Here is a 23,825-nt window from a genome sequence, read left to right on the forward strand (position 1 = left end):
ACTCTTTCCTTTACGATCGTTCCCCTACTTTTTCAAGGAACTGCCGCTGTTTTTCCCGCACAAAGTCATCTTCACCTCATTTTCTATTTAAGGATAATAGCTAATTTCTCATATTCTGCAGCTGGTAGAAAATAAAGAAGTACATTTATCATTCTGAATACCAATATGGCGATTTTGACTGTTTTGTCACTGTCTCTACAAAATTACCAATATTTTCGATTTTTCTAAATTATACATATTTTATAACGTATATTTTGTCATGTTATTGTCATGTACACTGACTCTTGGTGACATTTTAAACCTTTGTAAATTATATATCTTTTATAAACTATATCTTATTATGCATATTATTGTCTCATTTGTTACTGTGTCTATAAAATTAATGACATTTTAGATTTTTTAAATTATCCATATTTTATAATTTACTTTTTATTATTATATATATTATTATATTGCTGATCATTTAGAAATCAAATAAATAAATGAATATGTGTGTATTAATATTCTAGAAAATTTGTTAAAACTAATTAATATGTAATTGTATATGTTGTTTTTTTTAGTTTATTATGAACTTCTAAATATTACAAACGTAAAATTGTTTGTAATTTTGGATATTTCATCGATATAATATTTATATCTGTTACATTTTATGGTTGTAGTCCGTTGCTATTTTCAAAAATATTTTTATACCGATACTTCTTCGATATGTAAATGTTAAGAGATTCGACAATATTTTAGACAACCATAGAATGTTTAATTATAATACAATAAAGACTATATTAAATTTACTTTGATATTCAGCATTCTATTGGAGTAAATATATTTTTTCCTTTGTGTGTTAATTTATTTATTCATTCAACGTATACAATTCAATCTATACAATTTTATTTATGTGTATGCTCATGAACGTGTTGAAGCGACATTTTATTGCAGTAATTTTGTCTTTGTTATTCCGTAACGAAGAGGAAAAATAAGTAGGAAATGTAATGCACTCTAAGAAACGAATTGATGTATAACAACTATTGTATCGGAATGACGTGGTTACGTGCATCCGAGTGTTAGATTACATGAATGATTTAATAGCATTGTACTTAGTTTGGTCAGGGTCACCTGAGACATTATAAATATTTCTGTGCAGGAAGTTCGGATTGCTATTGAATAAAAATCGATCGTGACGTGTCTAATTATCAGTTAGATAGGTTCGTCGTAAACACGTATACATACTACTTCAACATTTGAAAGCGTATTTTGAAATAAGTGATGATTTTAATATATTTGTTGGAAAAATTTCATAATTTTATGTATGGTATGTAATAAAATAGTTCCACCAATTCTAATAATATAGTAAATCACATAAAACAATATAATAATATAGATAGAATAAATAATCTTATATGAACATAAATAGCTAATTATTATTATGGTATGTTATATTATGTAAAGATTGTAATTATTATATAATTGATAATCAATAATTAACTATTAATAATTACTATTAAACAGATTATTAATAATTAATTACCACTAAATTGATAATTACATAAACAATAACTGTTATTTTCTTATTAATAATTACATAAATACCAATTGCTATCTTCCTATTAATAATTATTACATTATATAATAGTTATAATTAATTAAGTATTTAAATAATGATTCGATAAATAATAATTATTAATATAATTTTTAATTAAACAAAATATAACGACTGGAAAATATTCGAGTTGCATAATTTTTATTTCGAAATTTGTATTCAAGAAATGAAATAATATTATAGTCAAACGTAAAAGTATGTATGCTGAAAGAAAGAATGTCAGAGGTGACCTGTGGTTTCATTTCGACTTACGAGTTTTATGATCATTTTAAAATTAATTGCAGAATAATTTCCTAGATACACAATGCTCATATAAAGAAACATGCTTTATCGAGTATCAAGAATTACATGTTCCTTTTAAGTACATACATTGTTATAGAGTCATGAAATTATTACTCAAAATTTCAGGTTATTAATTTATTTTATCGACATGAGTTTGGAGTATCAATTTTCGGAATTTGACTTCTATCAAGAAATTACATAAATAACTATGTACGTTCACTCGAGTAATGACGTTTACTCGTAAAGATTTAGCGTTCTTTCGTGATATAAAATTTCAGATAATGAAAGTTGAACCATGTTATCAGAATCACACGTAAGAAAGCCCAATTTATCTTTTTATAGCGATCAATTGGTCGAGTTTCACGATCATATTTTCTCCTTCGTTTGCATCGCTTTCACTTTTACGAGTCAAGACACTTGTACATGTTGAATTACCGCGATTGTGTGTGTGTACACAGAGCGTCATCTTTGTCAGTGAAACTTTTATACGTGTATCATGTTAATGTTTCACATGTTCCAATTTTCTCTTTTTTTTATAGCATTTGATTTTTATTACTGTCGGTTCTTAATCATTTGTATCATTTCGTAGAAAGTATAATATTCAAATTAATTCCCATTTTGTTTTAAATATTTATATTTATTGGAAAATATTAGTTTCATTTTGTCTGTATTTAAATTCTATCAATTGAATAGTAGGAATAACGCAAAAATTGTTTCCATCATTGTTCTATTCATGATAAGGATTTTGTAGTAAATTACTTTTTATCTTATAATTTCAAATTATAAAAATAATTTCCTAGTAGTTAAATTCTATCTATTAAGTAGTGTAAATAAAAAAAGAATCTATTAAGGAACGTAACATAATTTTTCGATCAATTATTTTGTAATTTTGAAAGTAAGAATTTTGAAATAAATTTCTTACATATTTTATTTTATTTATTTTTATATTATTCATTTACATATATTATTCGTTTCTTTAATATTTCATATTGTATTACATAGATAAATAGTAAATAGTATTGTTATAGCAATAATAATAAAAAGCCACACAATTTGAAAACTTCAAAAAATGAACATTGTATTGTATATTGAAATGTTGGATATGTTTTAGTTAATACAGATGATTAGAATTTATTAACAAAGTAAGCCAAAATTTATAAAAAAATATTATAAGATTTATTTGATTTTATGAAAAAGCTTCATTTGCAAAATTTCATACGTTCTTTTAAATTCTACCGATTTAAAGACATAAAATCATTTAACGTATGTTATATTAATATGGTAAATTCAAATAAATAATAAATGAACTGATAAATCATATTAAAATAAAAACTAAAATTAAACCTGTAATTGCTGTTAATTTATAAATATTATTTCGATATCAATTTATTAAATTCAAATAAATAAATTTAGTGTAATAAATTGATAAAGTATATTAAAATAAAAACTAAAATGAAATTTATAACTATGATTTGATTATTAAAAGATATAATTTAGGTTAAATTAGTATACAATTATGAATTTCTAAATAATTAGTACAATTAAACTGATATTTAATAAAAATTATCATGAAACTATTTAATGTTTTAGTATTAATCTATTAAATTCAAATAAGCAAATTAAGGGGTATGATAAAATTTCTAATTATAGTTCCAAATTACAGATATTCTATACAGTCAAACTTATTACTCATTTTACGTGAAGTATTCCAGTAAAACATTCTAAATATCGCATAAGTTCACAAAACGTCACAATAATAGTATATAGCAATTTGATGTACAGTTTATACTGACTACCACTACTATTATTATTTCGTAATAAACAATCCTCGTATTATTCGATAACAATTACAATTCTCAATATGACGATCGAACAATCTTGTCAAGCGTTTCATGAGGCGTACAAGGGCCAGAATTCTTTTTCTTCTGTCTGCTATCTATTTATGAAGAAAACAAAAGGCAACACTGAGAAAACTTCTCATTACTGGTAAGAACAAACAATTGCCAGGAAATAGATAAAATCACAAACACGATCTCAGTCATTCTGTGAAAATACATATTGTCCAACATTCTAATATTCGCCTGTATGCTAGGCTTTAGCCTCAAATATTTCCTAGTGCTACCTAGTTTATTATCCTATTCATTCTATGGGAACGTTGAGAGACAATTATTTAATGCTAATGCACAATGGTTCGAAAATAATATGTTTAAAATATACGACATATTTGTATATTCCCATAAGCATGTATTAATATGTCTTTATTTTTAATTTGCGTTAATATTTCCTAAGGAGCTATTGTTGTAATCCGGCCTATAAAAATCGACTTTTTGGGGATTTTTAATACATATTGACATGCAGTTTTCGTACTTAAATTTATTTATACTTAAAGAATTAAAGAATACTTATAATTTGTTTTTAACGAAATTAATGAAAATTGTGGAAATTATATAGCCTCGAATGGCTGACGCGATTCCGAAGCATCTGGTTATTGAAAACGAAAACGAAAAGTATCTTAATTGGTATATATACAGGTATAGCATGAACCACCAAAACAAAGAAATTTCGAAAATTGAAAAAATAGCAGTATTTTGAAGTTTAAATATCGATTGATCGATAAATAAGCAAATATACTAATTAATTAATTATTTATTTAAATAAAATGGAAATTAAGAAATATTGATACATAAGCATGTAACTCAAAAATTACATAATGTTAAGGAAGTTAAAGTTGAAAACAGAAATATAAAATATTGAAATGAAAATAATTATTTAATTTTGATATATTACTGTTTTCGTATGTTTGTCGTTACACATATTTGATCAATACTTGTAATTTGTATCACTTACTAGAGTCATTATTTTTGTTCAAAATTTTTATTCGAACCCATACTGTTCTAAAGCTACGTAATAGAATTTATTTATAAATAAGTAAATCATAATAAAAAGTAAAAGGATAGAAAATTAATTAGAAAATATTGTTGAAGTATCTCCTTCTAATCTACAATATACCATTTAACTTTGTCACTGTCTATTATACTGTATTTTGAATAACGTATTAGAATTTAAATGCTTCTCGAAAAAGTAATTCGTCTTCTTTTATGTTTCTCTAATCTGTATTATTTCATTTCCTATCAGTGGCTCTAGTTAGAAACGTGAAAGTAGTTCTACAGATTGAAGATTACCTCAAATACTATATTAATTGAAACCTGATCATTATATGGTTACGAAACATTTGGAATATCGAATAGAAGAAAATTTCCACTGACATGTGCAGAAAAAATGGCTAAAAGTAGTCACAGAATAGAGGAATGAACAATTTTGATATATGATCGAAGTAGTATAGGAAACCCACATACTATTCAGACTTTGGGATACACAGTACCGTTATGCCATTGAGGTCAGTCGCAAAAGCTGTTATCCTTTTTATGGATTGGAATATTTCTCAGTGATCGATGATTTCGGCATAAAAGATATTCAGTGAAAACTATATTGAACACATATTTTGATATTACTATAATTTCGATAGGATTTGGTTACGAATTGAAAAAATAAAAACCATTGTAACGAATAGTATTATAAAATATCTATATATTGGTACCACGAAATGAAAGATATTGTATGGAATATTATAATATTTATTATAAAGATTTATGGTTTCAGTATACAATTAAAGATAAAGACTATTGTAATATATATATGCTATAAAGTTTTATAGTATCAATAAAGTATCAGTATCAGTATCAGTATCATCGTTTATATATAGTATCAGTAAAATGTAGAACCTATTATAATAAATACATGTTCTAGAATTTCTATAGTTTTAGTAATAAAAAATAAAAATCACGGTGATGAATATTATATAGTATAAAATTTCTATGATTTCAGTATATGATTGGGGTACTAAATAATAAAAATCACTCTGTAATGAATAAATGTAAGAAAATATCCATGATTTCAGTATAATTTGGATATCAAAAAATAGAAATTACTGTAACGAATACATATTACAAAATTCCTATAGTTTAAGTATGATTAATAAGAAATAAGTATATGTATATTACAAAATTTCTAGATATCAAATAGGCTTAAGATGTTAGTTTATCATCTTGCTTGAAGATGTTGCAGAGTTATTTGTTCATAGAGGTTAACGTTGAAATTGTATATTCAATACGTTTTCATGTCTCCAGTATTATAAATTAGAATTATATAACTTTCGTACAATAAAATTAAAGATGTAATTAAGATAAGATTAAATGTTATTACTACTACTATTTGAGCTGGCCATGACTGGTCCGTAATTTGCATTGAATATCTGACTTAACATTGTAAAATGGTTATAAATAAAGAACAAAATGAATGAAGTATATATCCGCATGGTTTGTACTGAATTATTAGGAAAACAAATAATATTAGACGAAGTACAAGCATTTATGGTACTAGCAAAAGTACTAGTAGCAGTTGTATTTTCGTGTATTATAAAAGTATACACAAATATATAAAAATAATATATAAAAATAAAAGTGTACACGGTAATAGTAAATTCAAAACCAAGAATTATTACTAAATACATAGAATTTATTATTTATTAGATTTATTTGAATTATTATTGTTCATCATATAAGATTTATTGTTTATTACTATTTATTATTATATTATTATGTATCATATCACAAATATCGAGTTTAGGTAAATTAAAAAGTTAATTATAACGCGAAATCTAACTTTTACATTATTGTAAGATAAATAGATGTAACATAAAATAAGTAAAAAATTAATTTCTTTTAGATTTTTGACTTACATCACTTTCATAACTACCGGCACAAATAAATAAATTATTACAATATAGTCGTATCAGAAATAAACGACAATAAAAATATAATCTTTTATCTGTAAAAAATAAGAACGACATCTTACGAAAACTATTTAAATATAAAAATAATAGAAATACTATATATTGATATTGCTAATATCGATATTGATATTGATATTGTTAAGCTGGATAATATATTTAATTTTAGTAAACGGATAAATAAATTCGAAATATTTTCAACAATAGGTAATTTACTTGACAATAAGTGATCCTAAAAATGACTTAATCATTGACAATATATTATTGTTGAATAAACTTCATCAGCAATATAAGTGGTGTAAAGATAATGACGTCATTCAGTATACCCATATTGGATTAAAATGAAAATTTCAAATATCCGCAAATTTTAACACAAATTTAAATTTTAGAATATTTTAATTTAATATTTTGTTATCGAAGGAGAATATAAAACTATGATATCGAAGTTAGGTATAGAGCATTGACACTTATGTAAACATCATTTTTATAAAAAGAATATTGCATTTTCAATTTTTTTTATTTCCATTTTTCAATTGTAAAGATGTCCAGAATGTTAAGAATAGAAATAACACTTATGAAAATAAGAGATTTTATGAATAGATATATATACTGTGAATGAAGAAATTATTGGCACAAAATACTTACCACAAGATACAATAACAACTGCATTCTTAGCATTTTCAATGGGTAGAGCGAACGTCGATAGTATGTATTAAAAATTAAAATACTTATTTTAATTCTTATTTGTAAAGGTATAGAAAGCAAACCTCTCGAGTCTAATCACAAACGCTTACTGATCCACAGCAGCCAAGTTGAAGTTGAATCACAGTTAAAAGCCTACGTGAACAAACCTACGTATCCGTACTTGGGAGAGCAGACCGGACTTACGCCTTCGCAATTCTCCTTTACGGATTATAATATCGTTGTGTATTTCACATATGTTTATAACACAACGGTACATAGCCAAACAATTCTGTACGGTAAAATTCTCTATCTCTGCGTTGTTTACAGATCTTTGTTTCGTTACTTCAAAAAGATACCACTGAAAAAGTGCTGTAAAATGAAACAAAAATTTTTTTAAGTAGATTTATAAATTTTTAAATAGAAGAATGTACATAAATATATGTCAAAAATGTGAAGTAGTCTTTTCAAATAAATTTGTTTCTATTGAATGTAATTTACAGTATTAGTATCATTGTGTGAAGATATTACGATTTTAATGGAAACTGAAAATAAAAATGAATGCAGTTTATTTTATTGTTCTATGATATCCTTACATTATTCTTTGGTAAACAACTTTATTTTGGCGAACGCAATTCTAAATAACAAATGAACATACAAATGCGATAAGGTTATGTTTAAGTAACGATATTTAAATTCATCTTATAAATTTTAGTGCGAATAAATATCTTAGAGTTGCAAAAGTAGATAGTTTTCTTTATTCTACCGAATATATGACTCTAAAGACTAAGGTATACATATAAAAACAATATTTGTATTATATAGAGTAATATAAATTTTCAATCCAACTGTAAGATTTTATATTTATAATAATATTATAATGTTACAAAAATACAAATGAAGTTCCTTAATTTATCAAATTGAACTTAAAAATTCGGGAGAGTATTAAGATTCTAATAATAGTTACTGATTTGAATAAAACATGTTTAATCAGCATTAAGGACACTAAAATTTGTTTCCAAATTTGTAAAAGGTATTCAATGCACCGTCTTATTTCGATATAAAATTGTAGTTGGACGTAGTGTTGCCAGTACTCGTGTATAAGTAACATTTCTTGCATTAGTAATAATTATGTCGATGTACCATCCAAGTCTAATATAATTTCAAACTAATAGTCTACAAATTTACTATAAGCTTCATACCCTATTTTTGAAATACTCTGTATCTAAACAAAATTTTTGTCTATTTTTACATTTGAAAGATTCTCCACTTCTTTTCGAAAAATATTAACGTGTGTCTATATAAGTGTATATTCTCTTACAATTTAAAGTTATCTTCAAATCAAATTATTTTTCTTCATCGTGTAAAAGCGTAAGAATAGTCCAAATGAGGTTATGTTTGAACTCGTTTCGACTGTCACCCTGTCCTAGGACGTCATCTAGTGATAACTATTAGAAAAGACTTAATTTCCGATAAATCGATGATTCACTCGGTTCTCAAGTTTACTATATATTGCATTTGCTATAGATTTTACTATAATCATGCGAGACACAAGTGTTTTTCGATATCGACACTGAAGTATTTTAGTGATGAAATCATAAACGAGGAAATCTACTATCGCATTATTCATCGATATCGTAATGCTTATTGTCGACAAGTTGAACATTATTCAAGAAATATAAAGTACTAAATTGCTACAGTTCGTCCAACGAAACGAGGTAGAATGTACGTGGTTAATGCGTGATCAGATCAGAGTCACCTTCGCAGTGTTCAGATCCAAATATCGATGATTAAGTGGACCCAGTGGTACAAGCAAAAAGAAGAAGACCATAATATACCATAAGTAACATTAAGAAATACCTCAGGAACCCTCAATAACTGAGCAAGTCGTCCCTGGAGCTCGAGAAAATGGACCAATAACTGCAAGTCACGTGACAGACGTTAACGTATCTCGCTTATGGTATCTCGTCTCTTTGAACGGATTATAAACAAAAACCTAACCTTACTTAAAAGTAAGCTCTACACAGTTTTAACTCAAATTTATATTGTGCATGGTTGAGGTTAGGTTAGATTATGTTAGGTTAAAAAATATGTTGAATTAAAGTAAATACTGAAGAACATGTGTTTCAGTTTGCTAGTTTTCATATCGTCACGGAATATTCTAAAGCATATCCGCATTCTCTTATAATGATACAGACTTTTGAAAATTATTGTACCATACGACACATCGCTAATTGAATATAAATATAAATATTTATTTCAGTTAACCCGAATTTATTTAAATTTATTTATATAAAAGTATATTTGAAGAATTTTTTAACTAGAAATATACAATTTTTATTATTGTACAATTCACTGAGCGTATAACATTACGAGTTTATAAAGAAATTAAATTTTATTTTAATTTTTTTCTACTTAGAAAAATAGTCATTAAAAGATAACGTTTAAAAGAAAGATACATATATATTTCAAAATTTGTTTTTTAACATCAGCAAAAAATTAAAAGTTAAAAATATTATATTTGTTTTATATAAATGAATTAATAAGTTTCATATTTGACAAATCACTTATTAAGTCTAGTCTTAAAAATTATTCGCTTATCTTTATAAATGTATATTAATCAATATTTAGTAAATATAATTGTAATATTAATGTATACAGAGATGTATATATTGCTAATGTGTAATTGAGTAAAGTATTTAAAGTAAAAGAAACCTTCATAGTAATAACTCAGTTCTGTATTTATATAAAATTGTAACCAATGGTAATAATAATAATGTTTTTTGCATATTTTGTTTCATATATGTATACATTTCGAAATGCTTCTATAAATATCCGTGTCAACATAGGTTTATATCATTCATACACATTATGATGAAATACTTAATTTTTGTATATATAATAACTAAAAATATCTTACTGATATTTAATAAAAACAAATGAAACACATGCTACAGATATTACGAACTTCTCAATTTTGATGAAACATTTATGTTAAGAATATTTTACCAAAATTAGTCATTTTTAAATGATAAAATAATGTAAATTGTTATCCAAAATAATTGATATGGAAACAAATATCTCGTTATATCACAAGGTATTATGCATATAAAAGATACTATGCGAAATTATTCCGTTGTTAGTAGTACATTTAATTATTATTATGTAATAGTAAGTTCGCAAATTATAATACACAGCTGAATGAAATTACGTCATCCTTATTCTGGGCAGAGTGAGAATTCCATTGCCACGCTCCACGTTGCCTTCACTTTGTCCTTGCTCGCATTTTACATTTACCTAGACCCGTGTAACTCAAGGAATCTATCACCAGAGTGGTAGTTATATAAGTGGTAGTTATACCCATGCCCACGTGCTTTCTTCGCTATGTATAACATATACTAAATGTTTCGTAAAAAGGTTTAAAAGTCGTAAAATATGAATCACGTATGAGTACTACTTCCATACTTGTGTCATTTCATTCCATATATGAAAATGTGTCTTATCTATGTGTGGATGTGTATTATGAAAAGAGTAGTTTTAGAAATAAATATTACTATTAATTCTATTATAATTTTAAACACTTGTAAGTGTGACTGATTTAATCCAATTATACTAAAAACATAGGCACATCCTTTTTATGCTAAATTACTTTTTTTATTTTAATATTTTTCAGCAAAATTAAAGCCCTTTTTACTAAAATAGCATAAATAGATCATGTGTAAGATAATAACTACGGATGTCTTCCGTGCTTTAACATGGCACCCCTAAAGCATATGATCAACCTAATACGACACGTAATGAGAATTTATTAGTGTTATCGATAAATCTTACAAGAAATTTGATCAAAAATGTTTTACAGAAATTATAGTACCTCGTATTTCTTTTTATTATTTATATATATTCAAGTATTTCTTATTTCAAACTGTCAAAATTATTACGATTTTCTAAATTAAAATAGAGATTATATTATTTGGACATTGTAATATAAATTGCAATGCGCTATTTGCATTATTTCTACTACCTTAATACTAACCGTTATACTAACCGTCTTTCGCGACAATCATCGCTGTTAAAAAGGCATTGAAAAGTATGATTTACGAGGCATTTGTACGTGTCATTGATTAGCATCGTTATTCGATCTGCGATTGTCTTTTATTCCATGGCTTCTTTCCGTCTTTCATTATCCTCACGTTCTGACGTTTATATAATTCGTTCATAAAATATCAATGATCCTAACAATCGATTAAAATCAATTTTTCAACGGAAAATGAACTTTCTGTAAGGTGATTTATTTACATTGAGCTTATTTAAGTTTATCTCTAGTTTACCTCTCAACAATTTCTCTTCTTCGAATTTCACTTTTCAATTTCACTTTTCAAATTAAAACCGGAATTTCTCTTCCAAACCATATTCCATTTCAATATAATGATTTCTCTTATATTCGGAATACCTTCGGAATTATTCAATAGTTATTATATATTAATATGATCGGTCAATAGCATTTAAATCATTTTTAATTTCCTTCTATTAACTGTAAAAGTTTTAAATTACGTTTTTGTAAACATTAAACGCCAGGTATAGCAGACGTTAATTAATTTAATTACAGCCACATCATCTCCATTGAGAGATTTAATTACTTCCTTTATCAGATCATTCAAGTGTGTGTCATAAAATACCGTTACTTCAATCAACGGCCACCATTTTGTTCAAATTGATTTAGGTGACAGTGATGTGTTCGCTAATTCTCTTCGATCATGCTTGACTCGATGTAGTGCTATTTAAATCTCTTTTCATTAACACAATCAATCAATTAAACCTAAAAATTTGCTCAGATTGGGCAACAATTCCCGTTTCTTATAAATCATTATGTAGCTATTATGTTTCTGGCGAATTATCAATTCTTGTTAAATATAACAACGAAACTAAAGGGTGTTGTTACTGCAAGATCTTCTCGTAATTCCACAAACATTATTTATTAAGTTTTTGAACGATTATTTGAATTTTGAATTGAAATTTTATCTCTATCTCTCGTTCTGGCTTCTCTTTATCAATCAGTATTCGACGTTGCATACTTTACCGACAGCTTTTTCAACTCGTGTAACTGACAACCGAAGGATGAAGTTTTGGAAAAGTGGAAAATTATGCGATTAAACTAGAAGTAAAAAGTGAGTGTTGAGATCTTAAAGCTGATAGATTTACTGGCCACATTGCCCAGAGGGCTAGAAAGTATACTTAAATATTCAGTGATCACTTGATTCTTGAGTTCCTGTTACATCCACTGGCTGTATGAATTTACTATTTTATATTTTGTTAGAATTAGGAATTTATGGAAGAATGACTATCCTTTTTGAAGGGGAGAAAGTTATCGAAAGGCTTCTAAATCTGAGTTTTGCAGCACTGAACAACTTTTTGGTGTAAGACGCAAATGAAACTAAGAATAAGTATCAACATGGAAGAGAAATGGGCTCTCCATTTTTGTTCTTTGCTTCTGTAGACTTTGAAAGGAAAAGAGATAGTAAAGGGAAAGGTTTCGTTCCAATTAGTTAATGGATTCATTAATAAAACTATCCCATTAGGTGTGTGACTTATGTTAGATGCTAAGGTAGCCAAGACCAAGTTAAAGGTTCGTATTTACACGGTATGAAACAAAATAAGAGCATGCCTTACAATTTTTAGTGTTTCTTGTAACTAGTATAATATATACGACAAATATTGCATACGTCACCATATAGTATATTCCTTCCTTAATAAAATGAAAAGATATCACCCTCAATTTTCAACAATTTTTTTATAAATTCCACTCGCTTGTGTAAAAAAATAGGTTCCATAAAATAATAATATAAATATGGAAAAAACAGATTTCATTTTTTGAGAATGGAAAAATTTCTTACATATTTTTATATGCAGAAATCGAATTTGGTTTAAAAAGTATGCTTATAACCTCAGATTTAGAAAATAAATAAATAAGAACTATCAATTTTTGCTGTATTTACGAAAATGTTTCAAACAGTATCATTTTTTCCAAAATTTGTATCAAATGCATCGTATAATACACCCAATTTTGTTTTTACACGAACTACTTTTACACGATTTTGATTTAACACGAATGAGGAAAAGAATTTAATTCTCTTTTTACTCGACTTATTTTGATTTAACACGATCGACCCAAATTTTTGGTCTAACCAAAACACAAACACAACGATTAATTACCGAGTTTGTTCTTAAATCCACTGAAACATCGGTACCACAGGAGGCTAATCCTAATTTTGTTCAAGAGACTACAGAAAGAATTTCAGCAATGGAGCTCGAAGACGATAACCAAGACATTTCTAACGATAGCAATAATATTGCAGTCTTAAGCAAACGTATGCGTTTATTGTCAGAAAGTGACAACGAATAAAATCTTTTTACGTGTAACTCATATTATCTTGCCTAATTTTTGTGTTCATGAATTAGTGACATGTTTTTTTCACTTTCAAATGATAATTTACTTTGTATAATACATGTGCAATCTTTATGAAATAAAATGTTTAAGATCCTAACATGAAAACTCATGGTTTATTGTATTATTTTTGCTGATTTCTTGGGACTGGAACCAATCCTCTATTTTTCCATAGATGCAATATATTTTTTTACACGAATTTTTTTTACACGTATTCGTCGGGAACGTATCTATCGTGTAAGAACAGAATTAGGTGTACTATTTTTTCTTCTTTTTTTATTTGGTTATTTAATATCGCATCAACTTATAGTTTATTAGCGACTTAGGTAAGTTATTGCCTGTTATACAGGTTAGTTTGTTTTAGATATCGTAACAGATTCTCCGTTGTATTGTTGTCCATCAGGTTATCTTTTAGAGCGGATTTTAAGTTGTATTTTAGTCGATTTGTGGTGTACCTTCTGCAGTTGAAGATAATGTGATCCACTGTCAAGAGCACTTTACATGCTTCTCAGGTTGGAGGATCTTCTTTGTAAAGGAGGTGTAGGTGAGTGAGTTTCATATGTCCTATTATGACTCTCGAAGTTTTGATTTGGCTGCGTCTTGGCAAGGTGCAGGCGATGCTCCTTCTGAAGAAGTCATTCTTTATTATTGTCAGTCATGGTTTGGATGAGTATTTCCTTTTGTTTTGTTCCAGTTCTCATTTATTTTCTTTTTGAGTATGTGGAGTGTAGTTTTTGCTGGTAGGCTGTTATTGTGGTGGTTGAGATTATTTGAGTTTGCCACTTCTTTAACCATTTTATTCGCTCTTTCATTCCCTGCAATGCCAATTCGGGAGGGAACCCAAGTTACAATGATCGTGTTGTTTCTTTTTATTGATTTGATGTAAGATTCTTGGCACTGTTGGATGATTTGGTCGTTTGTCCACGGATTCTGGAGTAGTGAAATGGCGTTTACGGAGTCGCAAAAAATAATAAAGTTTTTGTTTTGATCTATAGATGTAAGCTCAATAGCGTGTTTAACCGTATTGATTTCGCAGTCCAGAATGGATGTTTTGGGGTGGAGTTTTACTGATTTGTTTATTCTATTACCAATGATTGTATATCCAGAGCCGTTTGTAGTATGGAATCCATCTGTGTATATATGTGTGTGATTTGGAAATGTTTCTTCTAACTCAAGGAATAATGACTTTAAGATACATGGGCTGCTTTTTCTTTGACTGTAATTAAGTAATGCGGTGTTGCTTTCGATTAATGGAATGGTCCAAGGAGGTAAATTGTGTATGGATTTTTCCGTTGTAGGTTGGATTTCCATGTCTAGTTCATTTAGATAGTTCTTTATCCTGTAGTAGAAAAGGAGGGTGTTTCATTTTCTTCTTCGTGGAAGGGTGAGATTGTTCTGTTTAAACGTGTTTGGATAACGTGTGATAACGTGTTTGGTGGAGACTTTGGTTGTGCATTTAATGCTTAGGAATTTTCTTCTGATCTGTAACGGTGGTTCCGATGTTTCACTTAAGATACCTGTTAATCCGTGAAAGGTCGTTTTCGGCACTCTGATCATCCCATTGTTTATGACTGTAAATCTAAAAGTGAAAGCTCTGCTTTATGTCCTTACTGTCAACGTCCCTTGACTTTTCTACACTCGTTGTCACCTAAGCCACCACTTGGGTAACCGTAACAAGCAGCTATATATCACCCTTCAAGATAACAAGCACAAGGACCTAGATTGTTTAAACAACCACCACCACCGAAAGACGCTGGAGCTAGGATACAACCCCAATAGTAATCGTAACCAATCAGCATAGAGACGAAGATTACATAACCATCGACAGAGCAGTCACGAGATGAAATCAGAATAGTCATCCGAGAGTTCAGAATAGTTATCCAAGAGATCAGTAAAGTTATCCGAGAGTTCTATATAAAATACAGTCCATTATACACAACTTTCCTTAATGAACCATTCGTCATTAACCGTCGTCAACTAAAACCGACCTAGTGACGATATACAATACCGTTGATGAGGCTGACATGGAAAGCACTGACTACTATTCTAAGTGCACTGTTATGTATGGTTTCTAGTTTTTTTAATAAGTTGGGATTGGCGGAGTTGTAGACGATCGAGCCGTAGTCTAACTTGGATCTCACTATTGCTTTATATGTTGATAGAAGTACATTTATATCTGCTTCCCAGTTATTTGCGGCTATCGTCTTTAGGATATTGAGTCGTTGGTTGCTGTCGGTTTTGAGTTTTTCGATATGGGGTTTACATGTTACTTGTGAGTCAAAGATGATTCCTAATAGTTAGATGGAAGTTGATTCTTTAAACGACTGGTTGTCGAGAGTTAGTTTTATGTTTGCGAATGGTTGTTTTCTGCAAAAGGTTATTGTTTCTGTTTTGGTACTGGAGAATTTGAAGCCTGATATCTGTGCCCGTTTCTATAGTTTGTCCAAGGTTTCTTGGAGTAAGGTCTGGGTGGTATGGAGGTTTTTACCTTTACATACGAGAGTAAGATTGTCTGCGAATAATAATCCCATTACTAGGTTTGTCATTTATTGCAATCAAGAATAGGAATACGCTTAGGACGGATCCTTGTGGTACGCCATCTTCTAAGATTTTTGGGGAAGAAAGGATATTATTTGTTCTGATTTGAATGATTCTGGTGGATTGGAAATTGCTTTGATGGATTTTTAAAATTCGGTTTTTCCAGACCATGTCGTAAGCCTTCTCGGTGTTTAAGCCTACGGCAGTCACATGTCGTTTGTTGACGAAGGCTTCACATATGTTCTCTTCAGGTTTAGTAAGTGGTTGTACGCGGAGTGAAATTTCCGGAAACCACTTTGGAACTTGGATATCAGTTGTTTATATTCAAGGAACCACCGGATCTGTAGTTAACAATTTTCTCCATTAATTTGCACATTGTGTTTATTAGTGCTAGTGCCGGTCGGAAGTTGTTTGAGTCTGTTGGCGTTTTGCCTGGTTTCAGGATTAGAATAACTATTGCTTTTTGCTATCTGAATGGGAAAATATTGTGGGTCCATATTCGGTTAAATAGTGATAGCATATAATTATGCACTACTTGTGGAAGATTGATTAGAAGTTTGTTCGGTATTCCGTCCAGAGCTGGTATTTGAGAGCTGGTACTTGTTTAAGAAGTACTGTAGTTCTTTGAGTTCAAGGGACATATTTAGAGCGGCTATGGTAGATAGGTCAAGGTCTGTTAGTGGGAATGATGTCCAAGGTTTCTTGGAGTAAGGTCTGGGTGGTATGGAGGTTTTTACCTTTACATACGAGAGTAAGATTGTCTGCGAATAATAATCCCATTACTAGGTTTGTCATTTATTGCAATCAAGAATAGGAATACGCTTAGGACGGATCCTTGTGGTACGCCATCTTCTAAGATTTTTGGGGAAGAAAGGATATTATTTGTTCTGATTTGAATGATTCTGGTGGATTGGAAATTGCTTTGATGGATTTTTAAAATTCGGTTTTTCCAGACCATGTCGTAAGCCTTCTCGGTGTTTAAGCCTACGGCAGTCACATGTCGTTTGTTGACGAAGGCTTCACATATGTTCTCTTCAGGTTTAGTAAGTGGTTGTACGCGGAGTGAAATTTCCGGAAACCACTTTGGAACTTGGATATCAGTTGTTTATATTCAAGGAACCACCGGATCTGTAGTTAACAATTTTCTCCATTAATTTGCACATTGTGTTTATTAGTGCTAGTGCCGGTCGGAAGTTGTTTGAGTCTGTTGGCGTTTTGCCTGGTTTCAGGATTAGAATAACTATTGCTTTTTGCTATCTGAATGGGAAAATATTGTGGGTCCATATTCGGTTAAATAGTGATAGCATATAATTATGCACTACTTGTGGAAGATTGATTAGAAGTTTGTTCGGTATTCCGTCCAGAGCTGGTATTTGAGAGCTGGTACTTGTTTAAGAAGTACTGTAGTTCTTTGAGTTCAAGGGACATATTTAGAGCGGCTATGGTAGATAGGTCAAGGTCTGTTAGTGGGAATGTCACCTGTTTAGTTTCGATTTCCGTTTTGTAGTCCAAGAATTCTTTGGAGTTCTTTTGAAAAGTTGTTGCTAAGGTTTCGGAGATTTCGTTTGGATCTGTAGTGAGTGTTTTGTCTTCTTTCGTTAGGGTGATGGATCCCTTCATTGTTTTTATCTTTTTCCAGATTGTGGAGGGTGACGTAGCTAAATTCAAGGATGATACATAGTCCATCCATGCCTGTCTTTTGCTATTTTTTAAGGTTTTGCGGGCTATATCTCTGAGTTTTTTAAAGTTGGCGAGGTTTTCTGTGGTTTTATGTTTTTTATATCTGTTGAACGTGTGTTTATAGCCTTTTATGGTTTATGAGCATTGTTCGTTCCACCATAGGATGTGTTTAGATTTAGGGTTGTTAGTTTCTTTTGTTCTCGGTATAGCTGTGTTGGCCGCATTTATTATAGCTTTTTATAATCGTTCCAGATCTATATTTATGGTGTTAGGATTGACTAGATTTGGTTCTACAAATTGAGAAGATAAGTTGATTATTGACTCGCGGAACAGTTCCCAGTTGGCTTCTTGGAGTTTCCATTTTGATGGTTTATAGAATTCGAGGCTTTGGTTTTGATTCTATGTCATCTGTAGCGTCCTACGGTATCGAATCTCTTCGATTTCCAAGAACGCTTATCACGCGCCAAATTAATATTGCGTGACTAGTTGTGATAATAAGGATCCAAAATGTGTGTGGTCAAAAGAGAGTGTTTATTTACAGAAGAGCGCAGAATAGTTATAACGTAGACGTTAACGGAGTACCGTTTCGAACACGCGATTGTATGTGTAATTTAGATGTTTTAAGGATCGATGCCGAAGACGAACTGACTTCTCGATTTTACTCTATGTCCTGTCTCGTCGTGTTCGGTCCGGTGTTTTCTCTAGTTTAGTTCTGATTGGGTAAAATAGATGTTGGTGGTGGAAAGGTAAAGAGTTTTAATTGGACAGAGGGTGTGACATAAGGACCTTTGGCGAAGGAGTAGGAAACTGTCAAGGAGCCGATTTCTGATGGTCAATGACGTGATTTATAAGTGCCGTCCGTCCGTCGCTTGTTGGGTCTGTCACAAGTGGGTCCCATCTGTCGCGTCTGGTTTCTAGAAAAATTCCTAATTTTGCTTTACCTTTATAAGCTTAATCCGCTAGAACGGCGTTGAGGCACATCGAACCTCTGGAATTGCAGTCGTATTATAAAATATAAAATAAATCGTTAGGTCTGGCAAAAGTGCAAGCCCTAGAATCAAATTATGTTATAAACTCGCTCTCCGGGACGGAACATCATCTTTATTGGGAAGTGATCGCTGTGGTCGACTGTGTCCCAGGTGATGTTTTGAGTAATAGATTGACTGGTCTATCGAACTGAAACGATGCGATACTGGGCAGAAATGGGTAGGTGCGGTTGAGTTTAGTAGTACGAAATTGGTTGAATTAATTATTTTTTCTATGGTATTTCCTCGTTTGTCCGTTTTATATGATCCGCAGAGGATATTATGGCTGTTTAGATCTCCGAGGACAATATACGGTTTTGGTAGTTAATTCATTAGTTAGGTTAGTTCGGATTCGTCTAACTGTTGGCTATTTGGTATGTAAAGGTTACATATATATATATATACTTGTGGGGCATGCCATTTTGGTAACAAGGATTTCGAAGTTGAATGAGACCTTTGTTTCTTCACTATGGATAGTATTTCTGATAAGGGTGGCTACTTCTCCGCTTGCATGAAATTGTGGTTTTCGTTAAAGGTTTTATAGCCTGGTATTTGAAGTTCGTTTCCTGTAGACGGATTATCTGGGGCTGGAAATCGTCGACTAGTAGTTGTAAATGTTCGAGTCGTCCGTAGAAGCCATTTAGGTTCCATTGAATTATTTTGAGTGATGGATTATGTGTATCATGAGAGGGTTCTTTATTTGTATGGCGTCACCCTGCATCGGGATCTATGTTTGCATCGAGGAACCATCCAGCTTATCAATTCTCGAAGCCACGTTGAGTGACGTAATGGGTCGTCACAGGGCTTATAAGAACCTTGCTGAAGGTCTCGAGGGGATACTTTTTCACAATCCACCGTCTGCATCACGCATCTTAGAGGACTCGAGTCTCAGTACACTTGTACCGCAAGGAAAATAAAATATAACTAAAGTTAAAAGTTCGACTTATAAATCTGGATCTTTACTACAGTATGCATTTTTTTCTTTTTTTTTTTTGTTCCTTATATGTGGTTATAGTTTCAGGGTAGCGGTGTAAGTGCTGATTTTGCGGACAAATAGATTGTAAGGATATATTTGTAGTATGGTCCGTTTATAATTTTATAATAAGGTGGTGCATCCGATTTTTTATACTCGAGTCTTGTAAAGAAGGGTGGATTAATTTAACCCTTTTAGTGCCGCGCGAAGAACGGGTACCTATGCGAAGATAACCGGACGAATTTACTGACAAAAACCAAACTAAGAATGATACTTAAAAAATTCAAAATGCAACATATTATCGAAGAAAGGGGGAATAATGTAATGCCAATTGTGTTTCAATATTCATTGAAAATCGTACGAATAACATCGATATAAAACACGATAAAAAACATAGAAACAAGTTTCTCTTCGAGAAACAATATTTGCACATAAGAATAATCATCGTTTGATCACAGTTTTATGTTGGACACGTAGTACGAAGTATAAGTATTACATTTTCGATCATTTTTAATAAAACAACCAATATCAGTCCTGAGAACGAAAGGATAACTCCATGGCACCAATCAGCATAGAATATAATAAAAAATGAAACCTGAAAACAATTTTTTAAATTCTTTTGCAATGAAATTAGACCGTTTATAACGTTTTATAAATTTATTTTGAGATAGAGCTTTTTCGCAATGCGAAGAATAAGGTGCCATCGCATACGCAACGATATATCGTCGTTCGGCACTAAAAGGGTTAAGTATGTGGATTACGGCATTCGTGTCAGAACTGCAGTTTTTTGTGATATTGGTTGAGTTTTCATTACCAATGGCGTTCTCTAGGAAGCTTTTAAGTTGGGTATAGTTGAAGACGAGGTTATTAGTGGGGTCTTCTAGGATTTGTTTAACTGGTTTAATATTTAATTTAAATTTAAATGTAGTTTTTGGATTGAGTTCGTGGTGTGATTGACTTTCAGCTGAGGTTACTAGTGGTCTTTTATTTCTAGTGGGGGATCGAAAGATTTCTGTCTTGTGATGTGTCGCTGAGTGTATTGCTGGCGTTAATCATAGACGGGTCAGTGGTAGTGGTGTCGCGATTTTCGTTTTCTTCTTAGTTTCCTGTTTTGGTTATGTTTTTGTATGACATACTTATGGTTGCTTGCGTGTTGTTGAAATATGTTGTTTGTTTTATTTCCCTAGGTGTGTCGTTGTTGATTTCTTTATCGTTAGCTGTATTGGCCGTTGTTGGTTGGGTGTGTGAGGTGCATTGTTTTGCAATGTGTCCCTCTTGTTTGCACAAAAAGCAACTTATTTTGTCGATGGAAACGAATATTCGGTACTGTGTGTCATCATGGGTAAATAAGAACGATTCAGGAAGTTTTTGGATATATTCTGGGTTGTTAAGGATTATTAAGCCATATGCGTTGTCCCATCTTGGGACAAACCCCGGATCCAGAAGACCCTAACGGGGTCAGCCAGATTCTAATTGCTGTTTTATTTCAAGTTCTGTGTCCTTTCTTTCTTCATTTTCAATACATTTTCAAACAATTCTTTATTTTCCTCGTGTCACCGGACACGAGGCATTCTTTAGGCATTAATGTTAGAAAGCAGGCAACAACACTTAGGATTTGGCTGACAATAGGCCTACAAAGGAGACAAAGCAGACCTGGTCGCGGAAGACGTTCCTCTCTTCTTTGGGGGCATCTGATTCGCGAACCGAGGGCCCACCCTCGGTCCTGTCAACCACCATTGGGAAAACCGATTTCCTTTTGGCAATCATGGGCTTCGAAAGATCGTGCATCACACAGTTAGTTAGAAAGTATCCATCACTCAAGCAGTATCAAACTAAGAGGCAGTTAGTCCAGAACAGTCAACCAGTCAGTATCATTCCAACAGTCAGTTGGTCAGCACACATCAGCACACGTACATCAGTACACATCAAGCAGTCTGCACAGACAGTCTGCATCATCAAGTACTACATAAGCTTTGTGGATAGTCAATGCCGTGGATTGACTATTTGCTATATAATCAAATCGGGCACCTACAACTCATAACGTGTGGCAACGTCCAAGCATTGGACAACCGAGCGGAAGACAACCGAACCATTTGGTCCTTCACGCCCGTCTGCAGCACAGTTGGCCTTACAACCCAACAACGTGCCTGCCCCACGAACCTGAGCACCAGATTGTGTCCGTAACATGGGTCTACGTAAATTTGTCTTCTGAAACTCATTATATGTGCGAAGAAGGGTTCTTGTAATCCGGCTCGAAAGAAGTATAATACATCTTTTGTAAAATTATATTCCTTTCCTTTTTTTTTGCCAAGATATAGTACTTTAAAGTTACTTAAAATACAGAGTGTGCTATTTTGTTCTGTATTGTACGGGAATTACGAGAATCGTGTGCTCATCAGCTTCCCTCTGGTGGCAAGGGTAGAAAGCTTGCTGCAATTCTATAGTAGACTTACAATCACAGCTTGTATTATAACCTCGTAAATTATTTCTATGATTGAATATACAATCTGATCCAGGAATTCTGTCTAGCTGAATATCTTCGTTACTTCAAACATGTAAAAATGTTACTCATGAAAGTTATACAGTTCGAAGAAATACATGCCATTTGTAATTTCTTGCAGATGAAGACGTTGAGGAGATATATAGGGTGTCTCAAAATTCACGCAAGATTCACGTTTGATAGAAAACACAGGTTTCTGATTAAAAATGATAAATATTGGTCAACAATGAAGACGCGTTGTTCTTTTGTGTAGCTCTCTATTTTTAATAACGCTGAAATATCAGCTGTAACGCTGTCTTTTTTCTCTTCATTAGCAACACTTTACCACACAAATAACATAAAATTTAAATCTTGCGTGAATTTTGGGACACACATTAAAAGTCAAGTTTGTTTTTTTATATATAACTTTTTATACTCTATTTCAAGAAATATCTCCTTTCTTCTACTTACACTTACTTTACTTAACAGCTTTTTATGTTTTCTTACGCTTTTCCTTCGTTTTTTCTTTACTCCGTTCTGAATATTTTTCTTTTTTTACGCACTTTTCTTCTTTCTTCTCAATACGTTTCAAAATCATAATAGGATAAGTACTAACTAACAAAATGTAAGAAAGGAGGTAATGATTTGCAAAATTTTGTACATTCTTTATTTTTTGAAATACGTACATTGAAATTAAAAATAGGTTTTATATAAGGTATTTAAAAGCGGTTAATATAGGATGTCCCAAAATTCACGCAAGATTTGAATTTTACTCTGTTTTTACGGTAAAGCGTTGCCAACACAAAAGAGAATACTAAGATACTAAATATACTGATGTATAATTTACGAATTTATAAAAAATTTACAATTTTTAATTAAAAACCTGTGTTTTCTATCAAAATTACTTCTTGCGTGAATTTTGGAACATCCGTTAGGTGTATTATCTTTTCATCCTATTTTGAATTTTAATATATATATATTCCAAAAGATTCGCAAATGTTTGGTTTGTCTTTAAACGTTTACAGTAAGGGTCAATCCTACAGAAAGAGAGAAAGAGAGTGGTTAGGAGGGAGAGAGGGAGGGGGGAGGGAGAGAGAGAAGGTACGATAAATACAAAATTTACATGTTCTAAGTTATGAAATTTATTTATTCATTTATTTATTTTTATTAATTACATTCTTAAAACTCTAGGAGGTATAGAATTTTAATATGAATTTAATAACATAAAAATTATAGCAAGCTGCAAATTTCTAGCCTGAAACACTTGTTTATCTCGAGTTAT

At 30.9% G+C, this 23,825-nt stretch overlaps 1 protein-coding gene across 1 annotated transcript in view; it reads right to left on the bottom strand.

Moving 5' to 3' along the window:
* The window catches only part of LOC108549010 (uncharacterized), a 31,621-nt gene extending 24,199 nt beyond the window's left edge, over positions 1-7,422 (bottom strand). Inside the window, exon 1 of the mRNA XM_017902208.1 lies at positions 7,371-7,422. Within this exon, the coding sequence (XP_017757697.1) occupies positions 7,371-7,403 (33 nt within the window). The 5' untranslated portion in view covers positions 7,404-7,422. The remainder of the gene's footprint in view (positions 1-7,370) is intronic.
* Between the last annotated feature and the right edge of the window lie 16,403 nt (positions 7,423-23,825).

Source organism: Eufriesea mexicana, unplaced genomic scaffold (genome assembly GCF_001483705.2).
Source record: "Eufriesea mexicana isolate 0111107269 unplaced genomic scaffold, ASM148370v2 scaffold1809, whole genome shotgun sequence".
In the NCBI taxonomy this organism is placed as follows: Eukaryota; Metazoa; Arthropoda; class Insecta; order Hymenoptera; family Apidae; genus Eufriesea; species Eufriesea mexicana.